At 40.8% G+C, this 24,413-nt stretch overlaps 1 protein-coding gene across 1 annotated transcript in view; it reads right to left on the reverse strand.

Moving 5' to 3' along the window:
• Positions 1 to 2,848: 2,848 nt before the first annotated feature.
• The window catches only part of PRKAR2B (protein kinase cAMP-dependent type II regulatory subunit beta), a 107,007-nt gene continuing 85,442 nt past the window's right edge, over positions 2,849 to 24,413 (reverse strand). Inside the window, exons 6-11 of the mRNA XM_044245816.1 lie at positions 22,702 to 22,855; positions 11,376 to 11,477; positions 9,606 to 9,680; positions 7,186 to 7,251; positions 6,917 to 7,055; positions 2,849 to 4,845 (exon numbers count right to left, since the gene is read on the reverse strand). Of these exons, the coding sequence (XP_044101751.1) occupies positions 4,712 to 4,845; positions 6,917 to 7,055; positions 7,186 to 7,251; positions 9,606 to 9,680; positions 11,376 to 11,477; positions 22,702 to 22,855 (670 nt within the window). The 3' untranslated portion in view covers positions 2,849 to 4,711. The remainder of the gene's footprint in view (positions 4,846 to 6,916; positions 7,056 to 7,185; positions 7,252 to 9,605; positions 9,681 to 11,375; positions 11,478 to 22,701; positions 22,856 to 24,413) is intronic.

A 24,413-nucleotide genomic window follows, 5' to 3' on the forward strand; every position in this document is an offset into this window, starting at 1 on the left:
AACAGGCGGCAGGAGCTTTCTTATGAGTGCGGCATGTTATGTGCTCTCCTGCATGTCCCTGCGTGGCCTCACCACGTAACTGGGCAAAGTCACCTACTCTCCTCACTTACACGGACTGATCTAGGCTCCCATCTTTATTGTTGGGCACATAAGACCTCTGCCAATACATGGTAAACTTGTTCTCTTGCACACAGACTATGAACAAGCTTCCACGGGCTTTCTATGTGTGAACATTAATCACGGCTCTAAGAGGACAGGTCTCATCTGCTCACAGGGTAAGCGCTATTTTTCTTCCTCTCCGTCACACAAAGGCAAACAAGATTCTTCGAATCCACTTCCACTCCTTCAAGTTCCACAGCCTCTCACAATGCGCCGTAGTAATAAACATGTGGAGGCTATTTAAGTTCAGCCAATTTAAGGAGCAATCACAAGGAAAAGCGAGCATCTCTTCTAAAAGCGTCATCTGTATACATTTCAAGAATATAGTCGTATGTAAAGGCGTGGCCTCAAGGAGGCAGAGGAGTTCTTGGGAGATCACTTATTCTCTTGCTCCTCAGCAGGATCCCGGTAGGTTTTCAATTAGGATAAATATGGAAAATCAGAGACTGGAAGCAACTTTATCTAAGATTTTTTACTGGTCATATTTACTGCTCATATGCTCGTTCTTGTTAGGCTAGAAACACTTAGAGGTTTGCTTCCGGGTTGCTGAGGTCAGGAGCCAAGGCTGCTTTTGTCAGTTGAGTCCATTTCCGGCTCACACCTAAAACCTTCTCTGGCCCCCTAGAGAGAAACTCATTCTCTGTTCTTTGCAGCTGAGAGTAAAAATTCATTTACTTACTGTAACATCTCAATTATAATAGATACAAAATATTTCATATATACATTTTGGGGGGAGGTTTGAGGAGGAGAGGGGAGGGTAGCAAGCCTCCGGCTGTGGCACCTACCTAGTAAGTGTCATTTCATTTTTATGGTGCAGTTACTTCCACAGCATGCCTCATTACATCTCCCCAAATGTAAGTGTTAACATGCATCTTGAGGACTTCTTAGGCAATTTTAGATTTATAAATTTACGGCATAAAAAGGAACAGACGCAGATCTGTTGGTCAAGTACAGTTTTCCTCTCAGGAGTCTTAACCATCTGCCCTGCGTACTTGATGCAAATTTCTCTATCGGCTCAATATGGGAAAACATACGAGACCAAGAACTGCACAGGAAACCAAGGGAATCAGTGGCCTGGGAGTTCTGCCGTGGCCTCACCACGTAACTGGGCAAAGTCACCTACTCTCCTCACTTACACGGACTGATCTAGGCTCCCATCTTTATTGTTGGGCACATAAGACCTCTGCCAATACATGGTAAACTTTATTGTTTATGATTCCATAATTTGCTATACTTTTAAGGTCTTTTTTTTTTTTTTAAAGTACCTGGGGTAAGACTAACAACTATATAGTTTCAGTTGCTCAACCAGTTTTGCTGCCTTTAAAAATATCCTGGAGCAGGGAAGTTTGTCTCAACTCCTATTCCAGTTTGTTTTGGTCAGAATTCTTTCTGATATTCAACATCAAGCCACACTTCACACTCTCTTAATTCCAGAAGCCAGAATTCCTGGTTATTCTATTTCTCCCTTATGCATGAACAATTTCATTTCTCCCTTCAGTATTAACATTTTATTCAGATAGAATTGCTTCTTCAGTTATTTAACAAAGCCATAGGTTGTGCCACTTGCAATGACGCGGATGGAACTAGAAGGCGTTATGACTTATGCCAAGCCAAATAAGTCAATCACAGAAAGACAATTATCATATGACCTCACTCATATGTGGAATTTAAGAAACAAAACAGAGGAGCATAGGGGAAGGGAAGGGGAAAATGAAACAAGATGAAACCAGAGCGAGGCAAGCCATGAGAGACTCTTAATCATAGGAAACAAACTGAGGGTTGCTGGAGGGGAGGTAAGGTGGGGGCACTGGGTAACTGGGTGATGGACATTAGGAAGGATATATGATGTAATGAACACTGGGTATTACATGAGACTGATGAATTTAAAGAAAAAATTTTAAAAAAGAATGCCACAGGTCACAAATTCCTTGTTCTAAATATAACATTGCTAGAGAAAATTAAGAATATTGCTCTAGAAAGGAAAAGGACTCTGCATTTAATCGGACATATTTCAATCAAACCCAGAGTCCTTTACTTCATGTCCCATGCCTCCCTCGCAGAATTTCTACACATTTTAAATGGTCTGCTAGTTTCTAACAGTAATCCAAGCATATTCACCCAACTTGTGTCACAGATAGTGTTTGTTACACCATAGGCAAGTCCTAGTTCATAGTGACATGCAGAACACAGACACACCCACACACACACTATATGAAACAAGGAGAAGCACTTGCGTTATTACAATGTTCTTCCAGAATAATTCGTAGCTACACAGAGCGTATCCTTGAATGAAATTTCAATGGAGGATCTCCCAAGAGTAAAGAATCTTGGTTTGTGACTGAATGATGACATCCCATCCACATGTCAAGTGTGAGTCAAATGTTTTTATTAGATGCTTCAACTTGTAAATTCCCTAGTTAGTGACACATCTCTGGTGAACCTACACAGCCAAGCTAGTCTGGAGCACACTGTGATTGTTTAGATAACAAATGACTAATAGTTAAAATCTGTAAATCCCTATTGCCATAAAGAACTATACTCTTTTCTTGCATTAAGTCCAGGGTGTGTGTGGGGTGGCAATGGCTTTCACATGTACCCCGTCTGTCCTGTTTCTCACATGGCACAATATGCACCATCCAAGTCCCAGGACAGAAACACAACACAACACAAAACAAACAAACAAAAAAACTTCATTAAAAACATTTTATTATAAAAGTGTGCTTTATTATAAGGTAAATTTAAATATAACCAACAATACTGAAAATAATGTAACTGGCATTTACAGCCTTGGTCAGAGTTCTTTATTAAACAGGCATTTGTTTGTTATTCCATGAATAGTTAACAATCAGCTGATGCAACAAGGTATCTTGAAAAAGTGGATAAAGAGTACAGAATGATGAACTAGGAATCTGGGGGTTCTTTGTGGTTTTTCCTTGTTTAACAGAACTGGCTTTTAAAATAAAATCTGAAATAGAAAACAAGTCATCTTCATGTCGTAAGCTCCCTTCCTACAAGAAAGTTTGCAAAATTGTTAAACGGTGTTCTAAAATGTGGCTAAGTTATACTTTACATACTTTTTATATGTACATTATTTGATGAACACATTTTAAACCGTATTTTCATTATATATGTAAGACCATAAACGTTCTCTAATAACATCACACTGTAAGAGCCACAGACTATTTTTACCCAGGTATATATATTTCTTTAAAACCTGTTTCCCAAAATGCAATTGTTCATTTAAAAGTGAACAACTGATTAGAACTAACCTCTCCAGACACTGGGGTCACATGGACATAGAAACCATGTTAAAAATAATACTGCTTTGGTTGAATGTAATTCATCTTATGTGGCAGAATAATAGGCATATTATCAACGAAAACGTATTAAGTCCATCCTGCACTTTTGAGTCTCCAGTAACACAAACCGCAAGGGCATTTGGATGGGGCAGAAATTCCTTTTATATTTATATCTGGTTTTGCTTAAAAAAATTTATTCCCACCACCTTTAAAGGAAACCCATGGGAAATGTCTGCCAAGGATCGTATTATGTACACCTAGTGAAGAACAGAGCTATATCACTGTGGGCATGTTGATGAGGACCCCAAAATATTTTTGGTATAGGAGAGGTCGCTTTTTTCCTTTTCTTTTTTTTCTTTTTTCTTTCTTTCTTTTTTTTTTTTTTAAAGCATATGTTAAGATCTCCAGCTTCTAGAAGACAAGTCTAAATAGCATTTAAAAAAAAAACAAAAACCATTTGTGACATTAAATGTTGAACTCAAACTTTTAAAGAGTATAGAGAACTACAAAATGGAAAAAAGAAGCAGATATATGCTTTATGAGGAAATTGTGTTAATGATCTCTCATCTCAAAGACTCTTCCCTATTATCATAATGACTACATTCCCATCCTTAAAACCACTGGAGTATGGAAGTTACTGACATTATGCCAAAGAAGTCAAAATGTACTTTATTGCAAAAATATAAAAGGTCTGAAAATTGCATATGATGTTTTCTACCATTTCACCGTAGTCCAAGGCCAGCACATAACTTATCAAGCCTGAAAAACTTGAGAAAACAAAAATGATTAAATCTGTACGTACTATATTTAGTGAGTTGTAAAAAGAATGTGATGTCATGCTCTCCAGCATGAGTCACTGCCAAGGTCCCTTTCCATGGGCACAGTCACTAACACAGCAACCCGGGAAGTCCAAACGAACACATATCACCCACGGCAGTGTCCTTCTTACACACAAATACTTTTGGTATATTACAATCATCTGAATGAAACTTTCACTCAAATCATAATTTTGTGGAGTACAAAGTCATCAGTATGTCAGTATTCTTCTGACCTATTCTTTAGAAAGTGATGGTAAAGCCTATTGAGTATTAAATCACTACTCTGTTTACAGATACACTGTAAAGGTTTAAAAAAAAAAAAAGGAAAAAAACCTGAAATCACAGAAAATGCTTGGCATCTACACAAACACATTCTCAGTGGACTAACCACTACTGCGGAATTTTGTCACTACGGGTCTTGTCCATACTTTTGCTTCATGCAGTGGGTTCAACAATATCCATGTTAGTTCCAAACAGAGCAACTAATTGTTCTTCATAGGTGGCAATGTTCCTTTTCATAATTTCCATGCAAGGTCCCAAAAGCCTTTCAAACGCCTGCACATCCATAGCTAAGAAAAGGGGAGAATAAAAGAAAAACAAATTTAACATCCTTTGCAAATTTGAAAAACTCCCAAGTTATTTACTATGCCCATTCTGCAGCTATCAATAATGCAATGGCATTTTTAGATATATATCAAATTTAAGGAAAGGGCATAAGAATAAAAATGTTCTGCTTCAGAAAGTAAACAGCCAGTATTCCTCTGATAATCTGTGCATTTCTAGGTTGGCTGGGAAGCTCCTGGTCTATGGTAAGAAAAAAATGAGGGGCTGTTATGGCAAGGCCTTGGAATTTTAAAAAATATATTAGTTTTGATGTCATCACCTCAGTAATATGAACTCCTTAAAGGTGGCAAGGGATTTTTTTTCTCTATTGTTTTCCCTTTGTTTTTCTTCTCTACTGTTTTCTTTTTTTTCTCCACTCTTTGCCCAATGCTATGCTATAAAGACCCAATGTTACCTTTTGTAATGTTTTGCTCTTTTATCCTATTGTCTAGTCAATTCTAAATGGCAGCCCAAGTGCTTTTGTCTGCTTCTAAGTATATGCTTTATGTCCCCTTCCCTGCTTGTCTCCTACACTTTTAAAAACTCTGTTTTAAAATGGTGTGGAAAATATCACACCACCATAGAAATACAGATTTAAGAAATACATACATACATACATACATACATATATACATATATATATTTTTCCCCCCTCAAATTTGCAAAGGTACAAAAGACAATGTTTGCAAGAACAGAGAAAGTGGACATTATTGTACTGTGGTAGCATGTAAATTAGTACAGACCGAGAGCTGGCAGTATACCTCGAACGGCATGAAAAGAAAAGTGTATCCTGAGAACATTCCTAAGGAAAAATCCTATATATGGGAAAGTTATCTGCACCCACAGACACAAAAAATCGCCCCCACCCCCAATATATGGGGCCCAAACCCCCAAAATATTTGCAAGTGGGAAATGCCTGCATGACTTACAATGTGTATTTTACTTCACACGTTACAATTTGATCAACTAGAAATAAAATGAGCAAGTACCTGATTAAGCTACAGTGAATGGAAAAAAAGTCGTTGACAAAATCTTAAAACCAGAAAACCCCGCAAATAAAAAAAAAAGATGAGAAGGAATTATAACAGAATTGGGGGGGTTGGTATGGGTGACTCCTAGTTTTTCCTATCCTTTTCTGTATTTCTCAGGTTTTCTTTATTGTGAATAACTGTTACAGAAAAAAATTAATGGGGTTTCACTCACTTCACTTTTACTTTTCCTCCTGTCTGTACTGAGGAAAATTACCCGTTAGTTCCTACCTACCTCCTCTTTCATCCACATGTAACACTTGATTACTATTATACTTCCTGAAAGCCTTTCAAAAAGTGACTTCTCTAAGGAGTTAATTTTGAAGATGCCTGCAGATCTGAGGACACTATGTTTATTCTACGGAACTGCATGTGAGAACACAGAGTGGATAATCACTGTGGAATCAATTTTCTTACAGTGTCCGCTATGTGGACACCTCCTGGCTTCCGTTCCTCACTCTTAAAGTAAATTCTGTCTCCTAGGTCAGAGGGAGGGCTTCCAGCTAAAGGTGGCATCTGTGATGACTTATCGTTAACAGCTGGACAACAAAACTGTCCTGTGTTTGATAAACACAAACCTTCATTTCGTGGGACTAGGATGAGGAAGTACTCCCACAGACCCTCCGCTTTGCCCACAGACCTGGATGAATGCTATAAAAATACTATATATTATTCTAGCTGGCTGGCTTTTTTTTTTTTTTTTTTTTGAGGAACACGAACTTTACTCGAAAGATGAGACCTAAAGCTTCATACTCCGAATTCTTTACTAAAACAAGATGTTTTTTCGTGCCCATAAGGAAGAACAAAATAGGGATGGGACGATCCGTAAAGAAAAAAAGGAAGGCTCCCACAAATGGATTCCATAAAGCAATGAATCGTGACCTTGTTCTCTTTTGTGGGGACCGTAAAAGTTGGGGACCCAGTGAGATCGTCGGCACAGGCTCACGAACACACAGAATGCAGGTCTCACGACGGCAAGGAGAGGCACGTCCACCCCTGTGACCCCTACCTAAACATTTGACGGTCCCGATGGCGTGCGCGGAAGCGGCCCGAGGTTTGTTGGTGACCAGAGCCAGCTCTCCAAAGTACTGACCCCGAGAACAGCGAGCAATTTCCACGGCACCATTCTCTTCCACTTCTGATTTACCCTGACAAAGGAAGGAAGAGTGTAAGCCGTGACTCAGCTCATGAAATCTCCGTTAATCGTAGGGTGAGCATCAGAAAGGAAACCTGGTGCTCTGTGGCTAAAATGGCTTTTTAGGACTTGCCAACACTCACCTTCCTTTTCATAGTGATTTTCACTTCGCCAGACTCCACGATGAAAAAAGAATCCGCCAAATCTCCCTGTAAGAAGGAAACAAAAACAGAGTGGGGGAAATGCAGATTTCGATGCCAGCAATCCTGTTGGCCTCTTGCAGCCCTAAGATCCGACCCAGCTCCATGGTACAGACGGTCTGCCGGGACAGTGAGGGGCCAGAGGAACAGACCATCTCGCTGTCTACATTGAGAGGCCATGATCAGCAATTCTAGAGTAACAAGCTCACCTTCAGTTTAGAATGTACAATATAATGATTTGGTATTGTTCAGTTATTTATTTCATGTAAAACTATTTCAAATAATAAACGCTTCCCCATGGCACTTCTGGCTAAAGCTAGCCAAGGAGACATGGCAAATACAGAGGTGAGAATTAAGCCCCAACGGCCGCCTGGATGACAATGTCTACAGTCCCAGATGGCAGTGCCATGTCCCAGCACGTCCTGCTCCGCAGGCCAATCCTGTGCTTCCCAAGAAGCGCTCGGATGCACACCCTGTGTCATCCTCTGATGAGAAGCATCAGCATGGGGCCCAGAGAGGAGAAACTCTCAAGGAGGAGAAAACAACCAGACATATTGGGAGGCAGCCCATGTGGGCCCTGATGTTGTTACTGATGCTCTATCCTACCCTGGGGTCTCAAAAAGGCTTCTGAAAGTGTTGCCATTTCTAACCACATCCCTGCTTTCTCTACTTTTTGTTTTTGGGTGAACTCTGCCCTGATTTTCAGTGATGTCTCCCGAAGTAAGTAGTGTAGCAAATGATGACAGCAAATACTGACGTTTCTGAGCCTCCAAAGTGATTCTAGAGAAACTTGGGAATTTCAAAACTCTTTACATACATTTCAAGAAACAATTCATAGAAACACATACAATTGTACATAGAATTCAAGAAACACAGTATCAGATTATATCACAAAAATGTGGAGTCTAGATTTATGTAACGTATTTATAAATGCTTCAGACATAATACCTAAAAATACCTTCAATAAAACCTAAGTATATCCATAATCCTCTCTTACTTTGTATCATAGGAGCGTCCTATTACATTTTCAAGTGTTTAAAATCATAATACATCTGTTGACTGCTATGTTATTGTTTTTTCAGATTTTGTTTTTAAATAATCTCTAAGCCCAATGAGGGGCTAGAACTCATAACCCTGAGATCAAGAGTCACTTGTTCCACCAACCAAGTGAGCTGGTGCCTGATAATTTTGTTTTCAAAACATGCTCTAAACGCACACAGAAGTGACAACACAGGGCTGGTGGGTTGTGCCAGTGTTGGATCATAGGGGTGATGGTGTGCAGTGTAGGGACACCAGAGGCAACAGGAGAAGGTGGGGGGAAGGGCATGGGACCTCTGTATGACCACTGCAACTAACCATGAATCTGTAACTATTTCAAAATAAAAGGCTAAAAAAAATCATGTCAAAAGTGCTCTGTGCTTGGTTATTTTTCAACTTCCATAGGAGAACCTTGGTCTTGTTCTCTAATTTGACTCCACCTCCTTCCAACCCCTGACTATAATCGGTGTGTGCATGCATGTGGACAGGAGAGACTGATTTACTTGTTTATTTGCCTCCTAACACAATTATTCGTGCCTCAGGCTCGCAGACCTTGTGTCTCATTCCACATATACCAAAAGACAATACTTAAATGTGATACAAAAATTAAAGAAATCTGTTGAAAATCATTGAAATCTGTTGAAATCGTTCACACAGTGCTTAGAACTGTAGCTAAGAAATATGGGCACTATCATCAGTCTGCTTTACCTGTGAACCCTGACTGTCTTCATAAATCCTACTTCTCGGCAGCTCTGTCATAATGAAGGGGTGTATTCCTACCTGATCCAACTGGGATCTTGGAGAAGCTTTAGGGGTGAAATGGCACGTCAGCCCCCATTTCGTGCCCGGAAGCTGATATAGAACACGGTACAGCGTGTTCCCTTCTTGATTAACTTTATCAGGGAGCATCCCCAGGAGGCTTCATCCCGAACTGATCATGCAAAACTCTGCGGGAACTCCTGGTGTGCCTTCTGGGTGCATGTTATCACAAGGAATGTGCTGATCTGGTTTTTCTGATTATTAATGACAACTTACCATAGATACGTTTGAATTTCATGTCATGTACAAATAGACAATTATCCAGAAATCCATCTGATGATTTAATACATATTCCTCAGGAGTTAATTATATAAATAAAAATATTCAAATAACTTAATGGCTGTAAATTAAACCACTTTCAACAGGTCTTTTGGTGGAAGTGATATTCATTTAATCCACCACTACATGCTGATTATAGATACATATGAAAAATTCATCAAGATCGGGCTTGTGGAAGAACCTTTTGGAATAAAACCCTAAGCGGAATTACCTAAAAAGCACTATACCTGAGCAATAATCTGTTCTCCGTCGTTGTATACTTTGGTGCCTATCACATCTACCACTTTCAGGCGCTCGGAAACCTTCAATGGAAAAAACATATGATTAAACGGACTAAATTAAACAGACTAAACTTCTATTTCAGAACGTTAAAATCAGTAGCCTCGAGGCCAAATAGAGCAGTGTGTGGGTTTGTCTGTGTATGTGTTGTATTAATTAACTGCCGGCATTTAAAAAAAATAGGTTTCTCAGGAAAATCTGAAATCTCAGCTTCTCTTGAAGAATCAGGGGACTCAGAAATACCCAGGCCACATTGATGGTGCGTGGCCAACAATGGGCTGTGGTTCAGCAACGTTCTGGAGCTGGAGCTGGAGCCCAAGCCCAGCCTCCGTCCCACTCCGGCTTCCTCTGCTCCTGTGCCTTACCTGCCTAACTCTGAAGGCATGTGGATTTCCAGCCCCAATCTTTCATTTTTAAAAGAGATGCCACGAGACACAATCAGTGTGCCTCTTATGCATTCTGTAACGTGGCCAAAAACTTTACCAGGCATGTACCAACAACCCAACAGAAGGAAATTTCAGGAGATGAGTCAGTGCTAATTCCAAGGCTCGTGGCCGGGATGCAGGAAGATGGGGAAGGCACGGCAGGAGGAGATTGGGAACACGCTAGGTTCGAGACGTCGATTAGACCCGTGAGCACTAATGTCAATTATGCAGTTGGATAAACGCGTTGGCCATTTGACAGAGGGACCTTGCCTGGCGATGGCCATTTTAGGAGATAATGTGTAAGCAGTGTTTACAGCCAGGGCATTTGACAAGTTCGCCAGGTGAGTAAGCGTAGCCTAAAAACAGAAGAGACCCTGGAAGGCCAATCTGAAGAAGAAAGGGGAAGGGGGGTAAACAGCAAGACTGACTGGGAAGAAAAAGACTCTTTAGAGAAGCTCTCCCTGTGAAGGCGTAACTAGCGCCCCTGCCCACATTTCTGCCATTACTTCAAGTTTGCTTTTACTTTTTCTAAGTTTTTATTTAAATCCCAGTCAGTTAACATACAGTATTATATTAGTTTTCAGGTGGTCGATATAGGGATTCAACACCAGTGCTCATTTTAAGTGCCCTCCTTCATCCCCATCTCCCCAGCCCCGTGACCATCAGTGTGTTCTCTAGAGTTGAGTCTGTTTCTTGGTTTGCCTCTATCTTCCCTGGGCTCATCTGTTTTGCTTCTTCAATTACACATGAGTAAAATCAAAGGTATCTGTCTTTCTCTGACTGACTTATTTCCCTCAGCATTATACTCCCCAGCTCCACCCATGTCATAAATGGCAAGATTTCATTTTTTTATGGTTGAGTAATATTCCATTGTGTGTATGTTTACATGTGCACATATACCACCTCTTCTTTATCCATTCATCAGTCGATGGGCACATGGGCTGTTCCCATAATTTGGTTATGGTAAATAATGCTGCTATAAACACTGTGATGTGTGTATCCCTTTGAATTAGTATTTTTGTATTCTTGTGGTAAATACCTCTGAAGTCTGCTTTTAGATAAAGATCACATATAAATCTGTTCTAGACACTTACATGAGTCTGTTACGTGTAAAACAAAGCAAAACAAAACATCTGCAGCTACAGGTAGTATAAGAAATACTATGTTAGACAAACACCATCGTTTAATCTTTTCAAATAAAAATATTCAAAGAAACTTTCCTACAGAACTAAATGTTCCACACAAAACAAACTTTTAAAGCAAAATAAAACAAAAGCATAAACATGTACTTACTTCCAATGATTTAAGGAATGGCAGTGACTCGATAAAGCTTTCATACATTTTTCTCTTTTTGGCATTATTTTTTACAATTATTCTCCTGAAGGTTACCCTGTCCTAAAGGCAAAATAGCAGATACAAAGACAGTTAAGAGGCAGATTTTATTAGGAAAAAAAGTTTGAAGAGATAGTCTCATTTTAGTCCCAATAAAAAACAAAACAATAACTGAAGATTCTCAAATAAAAGGTTAATGTTATTATATTTTTTCAGGTTGTTTCATTTCTTCAGGAATAAAATATAGACCCATATAAAATATTACTTTCCTTTTTCCGAAAAAGGAAAGTTTCCTTTTATTCAGAACAGAACTGGCCAACATGTAATGGTGATAAATCCACAAGGTGGTGCTATTGCACCATTAGAAAAAAGGCACCTGCTCTGTCTTTGTTTTCCTCCAGCTTTACTGACATAGAACTGATCTGTAACATTGTGTAAGAGTTCAAGGTATTCAACCCTTTGCTTTGATACACTTATATATTATGAAATGATTACCACAATAGGGCTGGTTAATACTGGTATTACCTCACATAATTACCCTTTCTTTATTGTAATGAGAACATCGGAGACTCCCTTTGCAACTTTCAAAGGTACAATACAGTGTTAACCATAATTACCATGCTGTTCATTCAATCCCCAGAACTCATTCACCTTGTAACTGGAAGTTTCCAACCTTTGACCACCATCTCCCCATCTCTCCCACCCTCAGCCCCCTGAAGCGACCTCAGCACTCATCGTCTCTGAGTTCAAACAGAAGAACACAAGTTCTCTACTGTGGATGAGAGCCCTCCGATGTCCAAAATCAAGCCGTGGAACATGACCACCCCCTTTTTTTTAAAAGCTGACTTATAATGGACCGATAATATTAAATTAATTTAGAATGTACAATATAATGATTTGGTACTCACATATATTGAGAAATGATCACAATAAGTCTGGTTAACATCATTACCATACATAGTTACAAATTCCCTTTTCTAGCGGTGAGAACTTTTAAGATCTACACTCTTAGCAACAGATATAGCCTGCAGACTGCAGTGGCCGTGGTGGACAGGACATCCCCAGGTCTTATTTATTTTATAACTGGAAGTTTGTACCTTCTGACCTCCTTCACCCATGACCAGCATTTTTATAAAAAAATAACGTATAGAAAATCTCAGCATGCACACCTTATACTTAAGTGTTTAGTTATTTAATTCAGTTCTATACAAAGACATACATAAGTAAATCTAGTAATATACTGGTAAATATACTGGTTGTGATCTTTCTGAATGGAAATCTTCATGTGGGTTGTAGGAAAAAAATGCATGAAAACACTATTAGAAATTATTTTTTTAAGATTTATTTATTTATTTATTTGACAGAGATCACAAGTAGGCAGAAAGGCAGGCAGAGAGACAGGAAGGGAAGCAGGCTCCCCGCCAAGGAGAGAGCCGGATGTGGGGCTCGATCCCAGGACCCTGAGATCATGACCCGAGCTGAAGGCAGCAGCTTACCCACTGAGCCACCTAGGCGCCCCACGTTATTAGAAAAATTTTTAATCATAAAGCAATTATGAGATCTTGAAAAAATTATGTATGCTAGGTTGTCACATCCACATAATGTCAGAGTTTTTCTTTTTTAAAAAATGTGCACAGAGAACTACAAATTTCTTGAATATCAGAGTCAAATGCCAGTGTTTACCATTCTCAGGGTTCTCAAACTTTCCGCTGTTTATACTACTTAACCTCAAAGATACAGAATTCAATTAGGAAACTAGGAAAAATTTTAAAGATAACAAACAGCTCAAAAAATTGTTTTCCTACAAACTTTATTTTGAAAAAAATCCCTACAAAACATTATTTATAATGGTTCTTAGTCAAGAGCCCCCAGAATTATGTTGGTTTGTCACACACACACCAATATACAATTATACCATTTTAATATCCAGTAAAACTGCGATATGTTCATTAATTATTAAATTACTATGCTGACACAGTGAGGATGAATTTAACCGAATTGGCAGGATGGAGGAAAACACCATTGTGGATGTAAGTCTCCAGGAAAGCAAATATCCTGTTCCCCAATTTAGTTTATTACAATTTGACAAGGGCAATAATTTGGAGTTGTAATCCTAATTAACTTTTTTAAAATAGAAAAATGTGCAAGACAATTACTAAAACTATTGAAATAATTTCCAAGCTCGGGTCTGCATCAGAATCACTGCGGTATTAAAAAAAAGGTTCTCAGACCCCAGACTTGAATGACTTGAACAACGTCTGCGTGTAGGGCTCACTAACCTACAGGTCATAAAAGCTACCCCAAGTGATTCTGATACATAATGAGGCTTGGGAACCAGCTGCAGCCCCCTTTTATGGACAGAGTTTATTGCAAAACAAAGCAGATGAGAAATAGTTTAGGGATTAAAAATTAACCACAATGAGGTATTGGTCGCATGAAAATCTTGTTAGTGGCCCACTTCTTCACACCCACTGTGACATATAATTAAAATCCACAAAGTCCCATTTCAAATGTTTTCATCCTAGTCACTTCAATAATCGCCTTCCTGAATCACTGGCAGGGTCACGTGTGTCAGTTAATCCCCTAGGGCTCACAGTGACCAAGTACTATTTACAAACTTAGGCTAGTCTAACTAAGGGCTTTTCTCTCGGGATCTGCTTGTGTTTCTACCTGCATTTATAGGGCAGAGCTCCAATCTGCGGGTCTTAAAGGAAAACTTCTTTCCTACTCAACTTTTCCTGAAAAGTTCGATAAGTGGCTCTTAAAAACGTATTTGAAGGATTAAGTGACAGACTAATTCTAATTTTTAGAAAAGTTCCTGCACTTAGGCACGTATCCTAAGGTAATCATCATAAACTGCCCACCTGAATAATGTGGAGAGATAAGTAAAATCTCTGAAAATGCTTAATCCTTCTTGACGGCTAAAGTATCGTACACACTGGGAATGCTGGACCTTGGTACCCAGCTTAAGGTTTCTTTTCTTTTTTTTTTTTAATTTTTATTTTTTATAAACATATATTTTTATCCCCAGGGGTACAGGTCTGTGAATCGCCAGGTTTACACACTTCACAGCACTCACCAAAGCATATATCCTCCCCAATGTCCATAACCCAACCCCCCTTCTCCCAATCCCCCTTCCCCCCAGCAACCCTTAGTTTCTTTTGTGAGATTAAGAGTCACTTATGGTTTGTCTCCCTCCCAATCCCATCTTGTTTCATTGATTCTTCTCCTACCCACTTAAGCCCCCATGTTGCATCACCTCTTCCTCATATCAGGGAGATCATATGATAGTTGTCTTTCTCTGCTTGACTTATTTCGCTAAGCATGATACGCTCTAGTTCCATCCATGTTGTCACAAATGGCAAGATTTCATTTCTTTTGATGGCTGCATAGTATTCCATTGTGTATATATACCACATCTTCTTTATCCATTCATCTGTTGATGGACATCTAGGTTCTTTCCATAGTTTGGCTATTGTGGACATTGCTGCTATAAACATTCGGGTGCATGTGCCCCTTTGGATCACTACGTTTGTATCTTTAGGGTAAATTCCCAGTAGTGCAATTGCTGGGTCATAGGGCAGTTCTATTTTCAACACTTTGAGGAACCTCCATGCTGTTTTCCAGAGTGGTTGCACCAGCTTGCATTCCCACCAACAGTGTAGGAGGATTCCCCTTTCTCCGCATCCTTGCCAGCATCTGTCATTTCCTGACTTGTTGATTTTAGCCATTCTGACTGGTGTGAGGTGATATCTCATTGTGGTTTTGATTTGTATTTCCCTGATGCCGAGTGATATGGAGCACTTTTTCATGTGTCTGTTGGCCATCTGGATGTCTTCTTGGCAGAAACGTCTGTTCATGTCCTCTGCCCATTTCTTGATTGGATTATTTGTTCTTTGGGTGTTGAGTTTGTTAAGTTCTTTATAGATTTTGGACACTAGTCCTTTATCTGATATGTCATTTGCAAATATCTTCTCCCATTCTGTCAGTTGTCTTTTGATTTTGTTAACTGTTTCCTTTGCTGTGCAAAAGCTTTTGATCTTGATGAAATCCCAATAGTTCATTTTTGCCCTTGCTTCCCTTGCCTTTGGCGATGTTCCTAGGAAGATGTTGCTGCGGCTGAGGTCGAAGAGGTTGCTGCCTGTGTTCTCCTCAAGGATTTTGATGGATTCCTTTCTCACATTGAGGTCCTTCATCCATTTTGAGTCTATTTTTGTGTGTGGTGTAAGGAAATGGTCCAATTTCATTTTTCTGCATGTGGCTGTCCAATTTTCCCAACACCATTTATTGAAGAGGCTGTCTTTTTTCCATTGGACATTCTTTCCTGCTTTGGCGAAGATTAGTTGACCATAGAGTTGAGGGTCTATTTCTGGGCTCTCTATTCTGTTCCATTGATCTATGTGTCTGTTTTTGTGCCAGTACCATGCTGTCTTGATGATGACAGCTTTGTAATAGAGCTTGAAGTCTGGAATTGTGATGCCACCAACTTTGGTTTTCTTTTTCAATATCCCTTTGTCTATTCGAGGTCTTTTCTGGTTCCATAGAAATTTTAGAATTATTTGTTCCATTTCTTTGAAAAAGATGGATGGTACTTTGATAGGAATTGCATTAAATGTGTAGATTGCTTTAGGTAGCATAGACCTTTTCACAATATTTATTCTTCCAATCCAGGAGCATGGAACATTTTTCCATTTCTTTGTGTCTTCCTCAATTTCTTTCTTGAGTACTTTATAGTTTTCTGAGTATAGATTCTTAGCCTCTTTGGTTAGGTTTATTCCTAGGTATTTTATGGTTTGGGATGCAATTGTAAATGGGATAGACTCCTTAATTTCTCTTTCTTCTGTCTTGTTGTTGGTGTAGAGAAATGCAACTGATTTCTGTGCATTGATTTTATATCCTGACACTTTACTGAATTCGTGTACAAGTTCTAGCAGTTTTGGAGTGGAATCTTTTGGGTTTTCTACATATAGTATCATATCATCTGCGAAGAGTGACAATTTGACTTCTTCTTTGCTGATTTGGATGCCTTTAATTTCCTTTTGTTGTCTGATTGCTGAGGCTAGGACTTCTAGTACTATGTTGAATAGCAGTGGTGATAATGGACATCACTGCCGTGTTCCTGACCTCAGCGGAAAAGCTTTCAGTTTTTCTCCATTGAGAATGATATTTGTGGTGGATTTTTCATAGATGGCTTTGATGATATTGAGGTATGTGCTCTCTATCCCTACACTTTGAAGAGTTTTGATCAGGAAGGAATGCTGTACTTTGTCAAATGCTTTTTCAGCATCCATTGAGAGTATCATATGGTTCTTGTTCTTTCTTTTATTGATGTGTATCACATGGACTGATTTGCGGATGTTGAACCAACCTTGCAGCCCTGGAATAAATCCCACTTGGTCGTGGTGAATAATCCTTTTAATGTACTGTTGAATCCTATTGGCTAGTATTTTGGTGAGAATTTTCGCATCTGTGTTCATCAAGGATACTGGTCTATAGCTCTCTTTTTTGATGGGATCCTTGTCTGGTTTGGGGATCAAGGTGATGCTGGCCTCATAAAATGAGTTTGGAAGTTTTCCTTCCATTTCTATTTTTTGGAACAGTTTCAGGAGAATAGGAATTAGTTCTTCTTTAAATGTTTGGTAGAATTCCCCCGGGAAGCCGTCTGGCCCTGGGCTTTTGTTTGTTTGGAGGTTTTTGGTGACCGTTTCAATCTCCTTACTGGTTATGGGTCTGTTCAGGTTTTCTATTTCTTCCTGGTTCAGTTGTGGTAGTTTATATGTTTCTAGGAATGCATCCATTTCTTCCAGATTGTCAAATTTGTTGGCGTAGAGTTGCTCATAGTATGTTCTTATAATAGTTTGTATTTCTTTGGTGTTAGTTGTGATCTCTCCTCTTTCATTCATGATTTTATTTATTTGGGTCCTTTCTCTTTTCTTTTTGATAAGTCTGGCCAGGGGTTTATCAATTTTATTAATTCTTTTAAAGAACCAGCTCCTAGTTTCGTTGATTTGTTCTATTGTTTTTTTGGTTTCTATGTCATTGATTTCTGCTCTGATCTTTATGATTTCTCTTCTCCTGCTGGGCTTAGGGTTTCTTTCTTGTTCTTTCTCCAGCTCCTTTAGGTGTAGGGTTAGGTTGTGTACCTGAGACCTTTCTTGTTTCTTGAGAAAGGCTTGTACCGCTATATATTTTCCTCTCAGGACTGCCTTTGTTGTGTCCCACAGATTTTGAACCGTTGTATTTTCATTATCATTTGTTTCCATGATTTTTTTCAATTCTTCTTTAATTTCCCGGTTGACCCATTCATTCTTCAGAAGGATGCTGTTTAGTCTCCATGTATTTGGGTTCTTTCCAAACTTCCTCTTGTGGTTGAGTTCTAGCTTCAGAGCATTGTGGTCTGAAAATATGCAGGGAATGATCCCAATCTTTTGATACCGGTTGAGTCCTGATTTAGGACCAAGGATGTGATCTATTCTGGAGAATGTTCCATGTGCACTAGAGAAGAATGTGTATTCTGTTGCTTTGGGATGAAATGTTCTGAATATATCTGTGATGTCCATCTGGTCCAGTGTGTCATTTAAGGCCTTTATTTCCTTGTTGATCTTTTGTGTGGATGATCTGTCCATTTCAGTGAGGGGAGTGTTAAAGTCCCTTACTATTATTGTATTATTGTGGATGTGTTTCTTTGATTTTGTTATTAATTGGTTTATATAGTTGGCTGCTCCCACGCTGGGGGCATAGATATTTAAAATTGTTAGATCTTCTTGTTGGACAGACCATTTGAGTATGATATAGTGTCCTTCCTCATCTTTTATTATAGTCTTTGGCTTAAAATATAATTGATCTGATATAAGGATTGCCACTCCTGCTTTGTTCTGATGTCCATTAGCATGGTAAATTCTTTTCCACCCCCTCACTTTAAATCTGGACGTGTCTTCGGGCTTAAAATGAGTTTCTTGGAGGCAACATATAGATGGGTTTTGTTTTTTTATCCATTCTGATACCCTGTGTCTTTTGATTGGGGCATTTAGCCCATTAACATTCAGGGTAACTATTGAGAGATATGAATTTAGTGCCATTATATTGCCTGTAAGGTGACTGTTACTGTATATTGTCTCTGTTCCTTTCTGATCTACTTGTAGGCTCTCTCTTTGCTTAGAGGACCCCTTTCAATATTTCCTGTAGAGCTGGTTTGGTGTTTGCAAATTCTTTCAGTTTTTGTTTGTCCTGGAAGCTTTTAAGCTCTCCTTCTATTTTCAATGATAGCCTAGCTGGATATAGTATTCTTGGCTGCATGTTTTTCTTGTTTAGTGCTCTGAAAATATCATGCCAGCTCTTTCTGGCCTGCCAGGTCTCTGTGGATAAGTCAGCTGCCAATCTAATATTTTTACCATTGTATGTTACAGACTTCTTTTCCCGGGCTGCTTTCAGGATTTTCTCTTTGTCACTAAGGCTTGTAAATTTTACTATTAGGTGACGGGGTGTGGGCCTATTCTTATTGATTTTGAGGGGCATTCTCTGAACCTCCTGAATTTTGATGCTCGTTCCCTTTGCCATATTGGGGAAATTCTCCCCAATAATTCTCTCCAGTATACCTTCTGCTCCCCTCTCTCTTTCTTCTTCTTCTAGAATCCCAATTATTCTAATGTTGTTTTGTCTTATGGTGTCACTTATCTCTCGAATTCTCCCCTCATGGTCCAGTAGCTGTTTGTCCCTCTTTTGCTCAGCTTCTTTATTCTCTGTCATTTGGTCTTCTATATCGCTAATTCTTTCTTCTGCCTCATTTATCCTAGCAGTGAGAGCCTCCATTTTTTATTGCACCTCATTAATAGCTTTTTTGATTTCAACTTGGTTAGATTTTAGTTCTTTTATTTCTCCAGAAAGGGCTTTTATATCTCCCGAGAGGGTTTCTCTAATATCTTCCATGCCTTTCTCGAGCCCGGCTAGAACCTTGAGAATTGTCATTCTGAACTCTAGATCTGACATATTACCAATGTCTGTATTGATTAGGTCCCTAGCCTTCAGTACTGCCTCTTGTTCTTTTTTTTGTGGTGAATTTTTCCGCCTTGTCTTTTTTGTCCAGATAAGAGTATATGAAGGAGCAACTAAAATACTAAAAGGGTGGCAATAACCCCAGGAAAATATGCTTTAACCAAATCAGAAGAGATCCCAAATCGTGAGGGGGGAGAAAGGGGATAAAAAGAGGTTCAAAAAGAAAGAAAGAAAAAAAGAAAAAGAAAAGCCAAGAATTTAAAAAAAGAGAATGAATAAAGAAAAATATAAAAAAGAAAAGATATATATATAAGATAAACTAGTTAAAAAACGTTAAAAAAGAAAAGGGTAAAAGTTAAAAAAAATTTTAGCAGAAGAAGAGAAAAAAATGAAAAAGAAAAAAATTAAATTAACTGCAAGACTAAGAAAATCACAGGGAGAAAGCCATGAGTTCCATGCTTTGCTTTCTCCTCCTCTGAAATTCTGCCGCTCTCCTTGGTATTGAAACTGCACTCCTTGGTAGGTGAACTTGGTCTTGGCTGGATTTCTTGTTGATCTTCTGGGGGAGGGGCCTGGTGTAGCGATTCTCAAGTGTCTTTGCCCCAGGCGGAATTGCACCGCCCTTACCAGGGGCCGGGCTGAGTAGTCCACTTGGGTTTGCTTTCAGGAGCTTTTGTTCCCTGAGCGCTTTCCGTAGAGTTCCGGAGGACGGGAATACAAATGGCGGCCTCCTGGTGTCCGGCCCGGAGGAGCCGAAAGCCCGGGGCCCCACTCCTCAGTGCGCCCTCAGAGAACAGCGCCCAGTAACTCCCGTCTGCCTGATCTCCGAGCTCACCGAGCCTGCGACTGGTTCAAGGTAACCCGGATCTGTGAGCTCACTGTCGGGTCTGTCTCTGCAGCCGGCTTTCCCGCTCCAATACCCGCAAGCTCTGCGACACTCAGACACCCCCCCGATCCTTCTGTGACCCTGCGGGACCTGAGGCCACGCTGCCCCCGCGTGGGCTTCGCCCTGGTTTAGCCTCTGGAGCGATGTCCCTCAGCGGAACAGACTTTTAAAAGTCCTGATTTTGTGCTCCGTTGCTCCGCCGCTTGCCGGGAGCCGGCCCCTCCCCCACCCCGGGGTCTATCTTCCCGACGCTTTGGATTCACTTCTCCGCCAGTCCTACCTTTCAGAAAATGGTTGTTTTTCTGTTTCTAGAATTGCTGTTCTTCTTCTCTTCGATCTGCCGATGGATTTGCAGGTGTTTACAATCTTTAGATAAGCTCTCTAGCTGATCTCCTGCTAGCTGAAGTAGTCTCAGCCTGCTACTTCTCCGCCATCTTGACTCCTCCAGCTTAAGGTTTCTACCGGGGCTGCAAATTAGGAGGACTTGGAGGGGCCAACCCGCTACGAGTGATGTTGCTCCAAGGGTGTGCAGGGGGCTTCCAGACCCTCTGACTCTGGCCGGCAACCTCAACCCAACGACGGAACCTTCAGCAGATACCTTCCTTAACGGAACAGGTCACGGCCGACTCTAGATGAAGCCAACCACTCTGATACCTGGCAAACATGTCCTATGGACCTAGCCTGGTCCAGTTTGTGGTTTCTACTTTGCTGGCTTTGGGTGCTCAAACCTTTAACAGTCCTTTATCCATGCCAGGACACGATGAGTTTCTTGTTCAACTTAAAATGAGTCAGAGAGACTCATCACAGCAACAGTAATCACCTGATTCTAATAAGAAGAAACGTAGAGTATATATGGTTTCTCTGAGCAAGAGATTTTTTATCAGCTGACTTGACTTCAGAGTTCAAGAGCTGAGTCCACACAGAGTGACAGGTTACTTCTGCAAAGCTACAGATGGTTCTTGGACCCAGACTGCAAAGAGACCTTCTATGCTCTCAACCTCTTCTCCTTCCACAAAATGATTATTGAGGGAACTAATCTAATAAAATAAAATACACACTCGAAACCAGAGAGTGGGCCATTTTCAACAATTTGAAAGGAAATACAAGCATTGCAAACACGCCCTAAAAATCAGCATTGCTTGAAGTGTGGTCTGGGCACAGTGACACCGGGGTCTCCTGGGAGCTCATGAGAAATGCAGGACCACAGGCCTCATCGCAGATCCTGTGAATCAGGAGCTGCAAACTATGCTCCCACGTGACCCATAAGTAGCTCAGAGTCTGAGAAGCTCCAGCTTAAAGACAGGCTTCCAGAACCGGCCAGTCTGAACCCTGGTATCGGGTATGGAAAGTATCCTCCTCCCACCTCTCCCAAAGGTCTTTAAACCAACTTTTAAGTCTTGAAATACCACCATTAACAAACTTATTTTAAAAGCCCAGCTCCCACCCCTGCAGTTTGATTACACTGGTCTCTGGTGGATCCTCAGCAAGAGGATTTTTTTTTCTTAAATATCCCCTCCCCTTGCCCTGCCTGCCTTCAAGTAATTCTGATGTGCATCTGGGTGAGAAACGTGGGCTTCCAGAATTTGGATGCTACCCAGCTGCTTTTCAATGCAAACTTGTTCCAGTTTTGGGTTTTTTTTTTAAGATTTTATTTATTTATTTGACAGAGATCACAAGTGGGCGGAGAGGCAGTCAGAGAGAGAGAAGAGAGGAGGAAGCAGGCTCCCTGCTGAGCAGAGAGCCTGATGTGGGGCTCGATCCCAGGACCCTGGGATCATGACCTGCCCCTGAGCCGAAGGCAGAGGCTTTAACCCACTGAGCCACCCAGGTGCCCCAAACTTGTTCCAATTTTAAAGCAGGCCAAGGGAACCTGCTTACAGGGGCTTCTCAAACTCCAGCATGTGTCCGAGTCTCGTGGTGGGCTTGCTCAAGCACAGATCACCGCATCCCACCTCCAGAGCCTCTGATTCATGGCCCTGAATCAGTAAGGGGGAGGGGCCCAGAACGAGCATTTGTAGCAAAGTGTCCCAGTGATACAGATGCTCCCGGTCAGGGGCCCACACCTGGGGAAGCACAGATCCAACCACACCACAAGAAAGCTACCTGAGAAAACAGCCCCAGAGGCCTTGCTCATTGGTCTGGGTGGCTGGTTTCTAAGGGTGGGTAAAAGAGCAGCAGTTCGGATCTGGCCCAGTAGTTTAAGCTCCTGACTTCACTGGAAAAAGGACATGAAGATTTCACTCAGCACCGAGAAGTACAACATCCAGTAGGTGCTTAATAAATACCCTCAAAATGACCGATGAGGATCACAAAGACATCCACCTTTTAGAACCAGAAGACTCTACCTGCCCGGCTTCTATCACAATGATTTCACAAGTAACATTCAGGTCAAATACAGGTTCCACTCACCAAACCCCACAGAGCACCAGGAGAGGTAGCAGTGATTGTGGCCGCTCTGGGCGTATTGTACATTAAGGCCAGTTCACCGAAGCTCCCGCGGTTGTCGTAGTTGCCCACACACCTTCCGACACCGTCGCATTTCACGTAGATGTCAAATGTTCCTCTGTTGGCAGATGAAAAACAAGAGGTAAAAGTAACTCAAGTCAAATCTCCTGAAAATAAATCATCATTTCAGAGAAGAGCCGTGTTCGACGAAATCTCCTTTCCAGATTCCCTTTCTCTTCTGACCGGACATGTGCCTGCCAGGGAAAAATGAGACCAAATAAAAGTTTATAATAATAAAGTAAGTGATAAAAAAATAAGAGCCAACCGTATAGAATAGGCACAGACATTCTTCTGAAAAAGCCGACTGCAGTCATCTCTGAGCGTTACGAATATGAAGGATGCTTTAGGAGTTTTGTGTCTAAAGAGAACACGTATTACTTTTGTAATCAGAAGAAAATACTTTTTTTTTTTTTAAAGGAATACAGCTCTAACAATTTGGTCGGCCCTACTGTACAGCAAATACAAGGCTCTTGTATCATTTAAGGGAGGGGCCAGCGAAGCACGGCCCAGGGACCCACAGCCTGCCTTCCGCAGTAAAGTTTTCCTAGGACAGAAACACATGGGTTCGCCTATGCCTTCCTGACAGCCGATCTGCACGCGCCACCAACGGCAGAGCTGAGTGGCTGGGACCCCAGGGCCTCAAATCCTGAAGAGTGTACTCTGGCCCTTTACACATCATCTGGGGCTTTACCACAGACTGACCTCTAAGCTAAAGCAAAAAGTGGTAGAAATTCAGACTCAATATCTGATCCTGGTCTTTTTGTAGGTCTTTTTATTCTGTGCTTATCTTTTATTTGGCTTCGTCTTCTAGGCAGGCAGCACTCCGTGTGCCCAGCACTGTCCTCCATGTATCACTGACCCTGTGTCTATGGCACTAATTTCTTCCTTGGACAACTATCTTCCCACACACTGCGCTTTGCCGGAGAACATGGCTTCGAGGCTTGCTGAAATACCTGAGCGGACGGAAAGCAGAAATTCTTTGGCTTTATTCTGTGGACTAAGCCTCTAACAAAGACAAAAAAGGGAGAGCTTTTAAGATTAGGAAAGGATTATGAGTGGTAAAGATATAACAAAAGCAAAAAGCACAAGGCACTACACAAACATATTAACGAGAAGGAGAATAACCAGTCTGATGTTCGCGGTTAAAAAGGCTTTTCAAGGATACCTTCTAGAAGTGGTTTCATGACTATTTTTCAAGTATAGACTAATTCTTCTATTAACACTATTTACACTTTGGCACTAAAACCATTTTATGCGTTTTCTACTCTGAACAGAATAAAGTACGTGACAAACGTGCTGATGAGAAGTAAAATGAGCCCCGAGGCCAGCTGCCAGCACACTATCTAACGCCCCTACCACCTTCTCACACACATTTCTTCCTTGATAATGTGAGGCGTCGGGCAGAGCAGAGCCACAGGAAGACCACAAACGAGGACTAACGGACCCGGATGCTGGGCTGGCAGACCTTCGCCGACTCCTGTCACTTCTGCGTGCCTGGGACCTTTCGCCTGTCAAATGGGTGATGAGGATCTAACTGACCAGGGAAACATGAGGGAGTTCTTGTCGTATTTGGGTTTCCCATCTATACCCCCAAAGTTAAATACAGTGTAACAGCT

This window comes from Neovison vison, chromosome 4, assembly GCF_020171115.1.
Source record: "Neovison vison isolate M4711 chromosome 4, ASM_NN_V1, whole genome shotgun sequence".
In the NCBI taxonomy this organism is placed as follows: Eukaryota; Metazoa; Chordata; class Mammalia; order Carnivora; family Mustelidae; genus Neogale; species Neogale vison.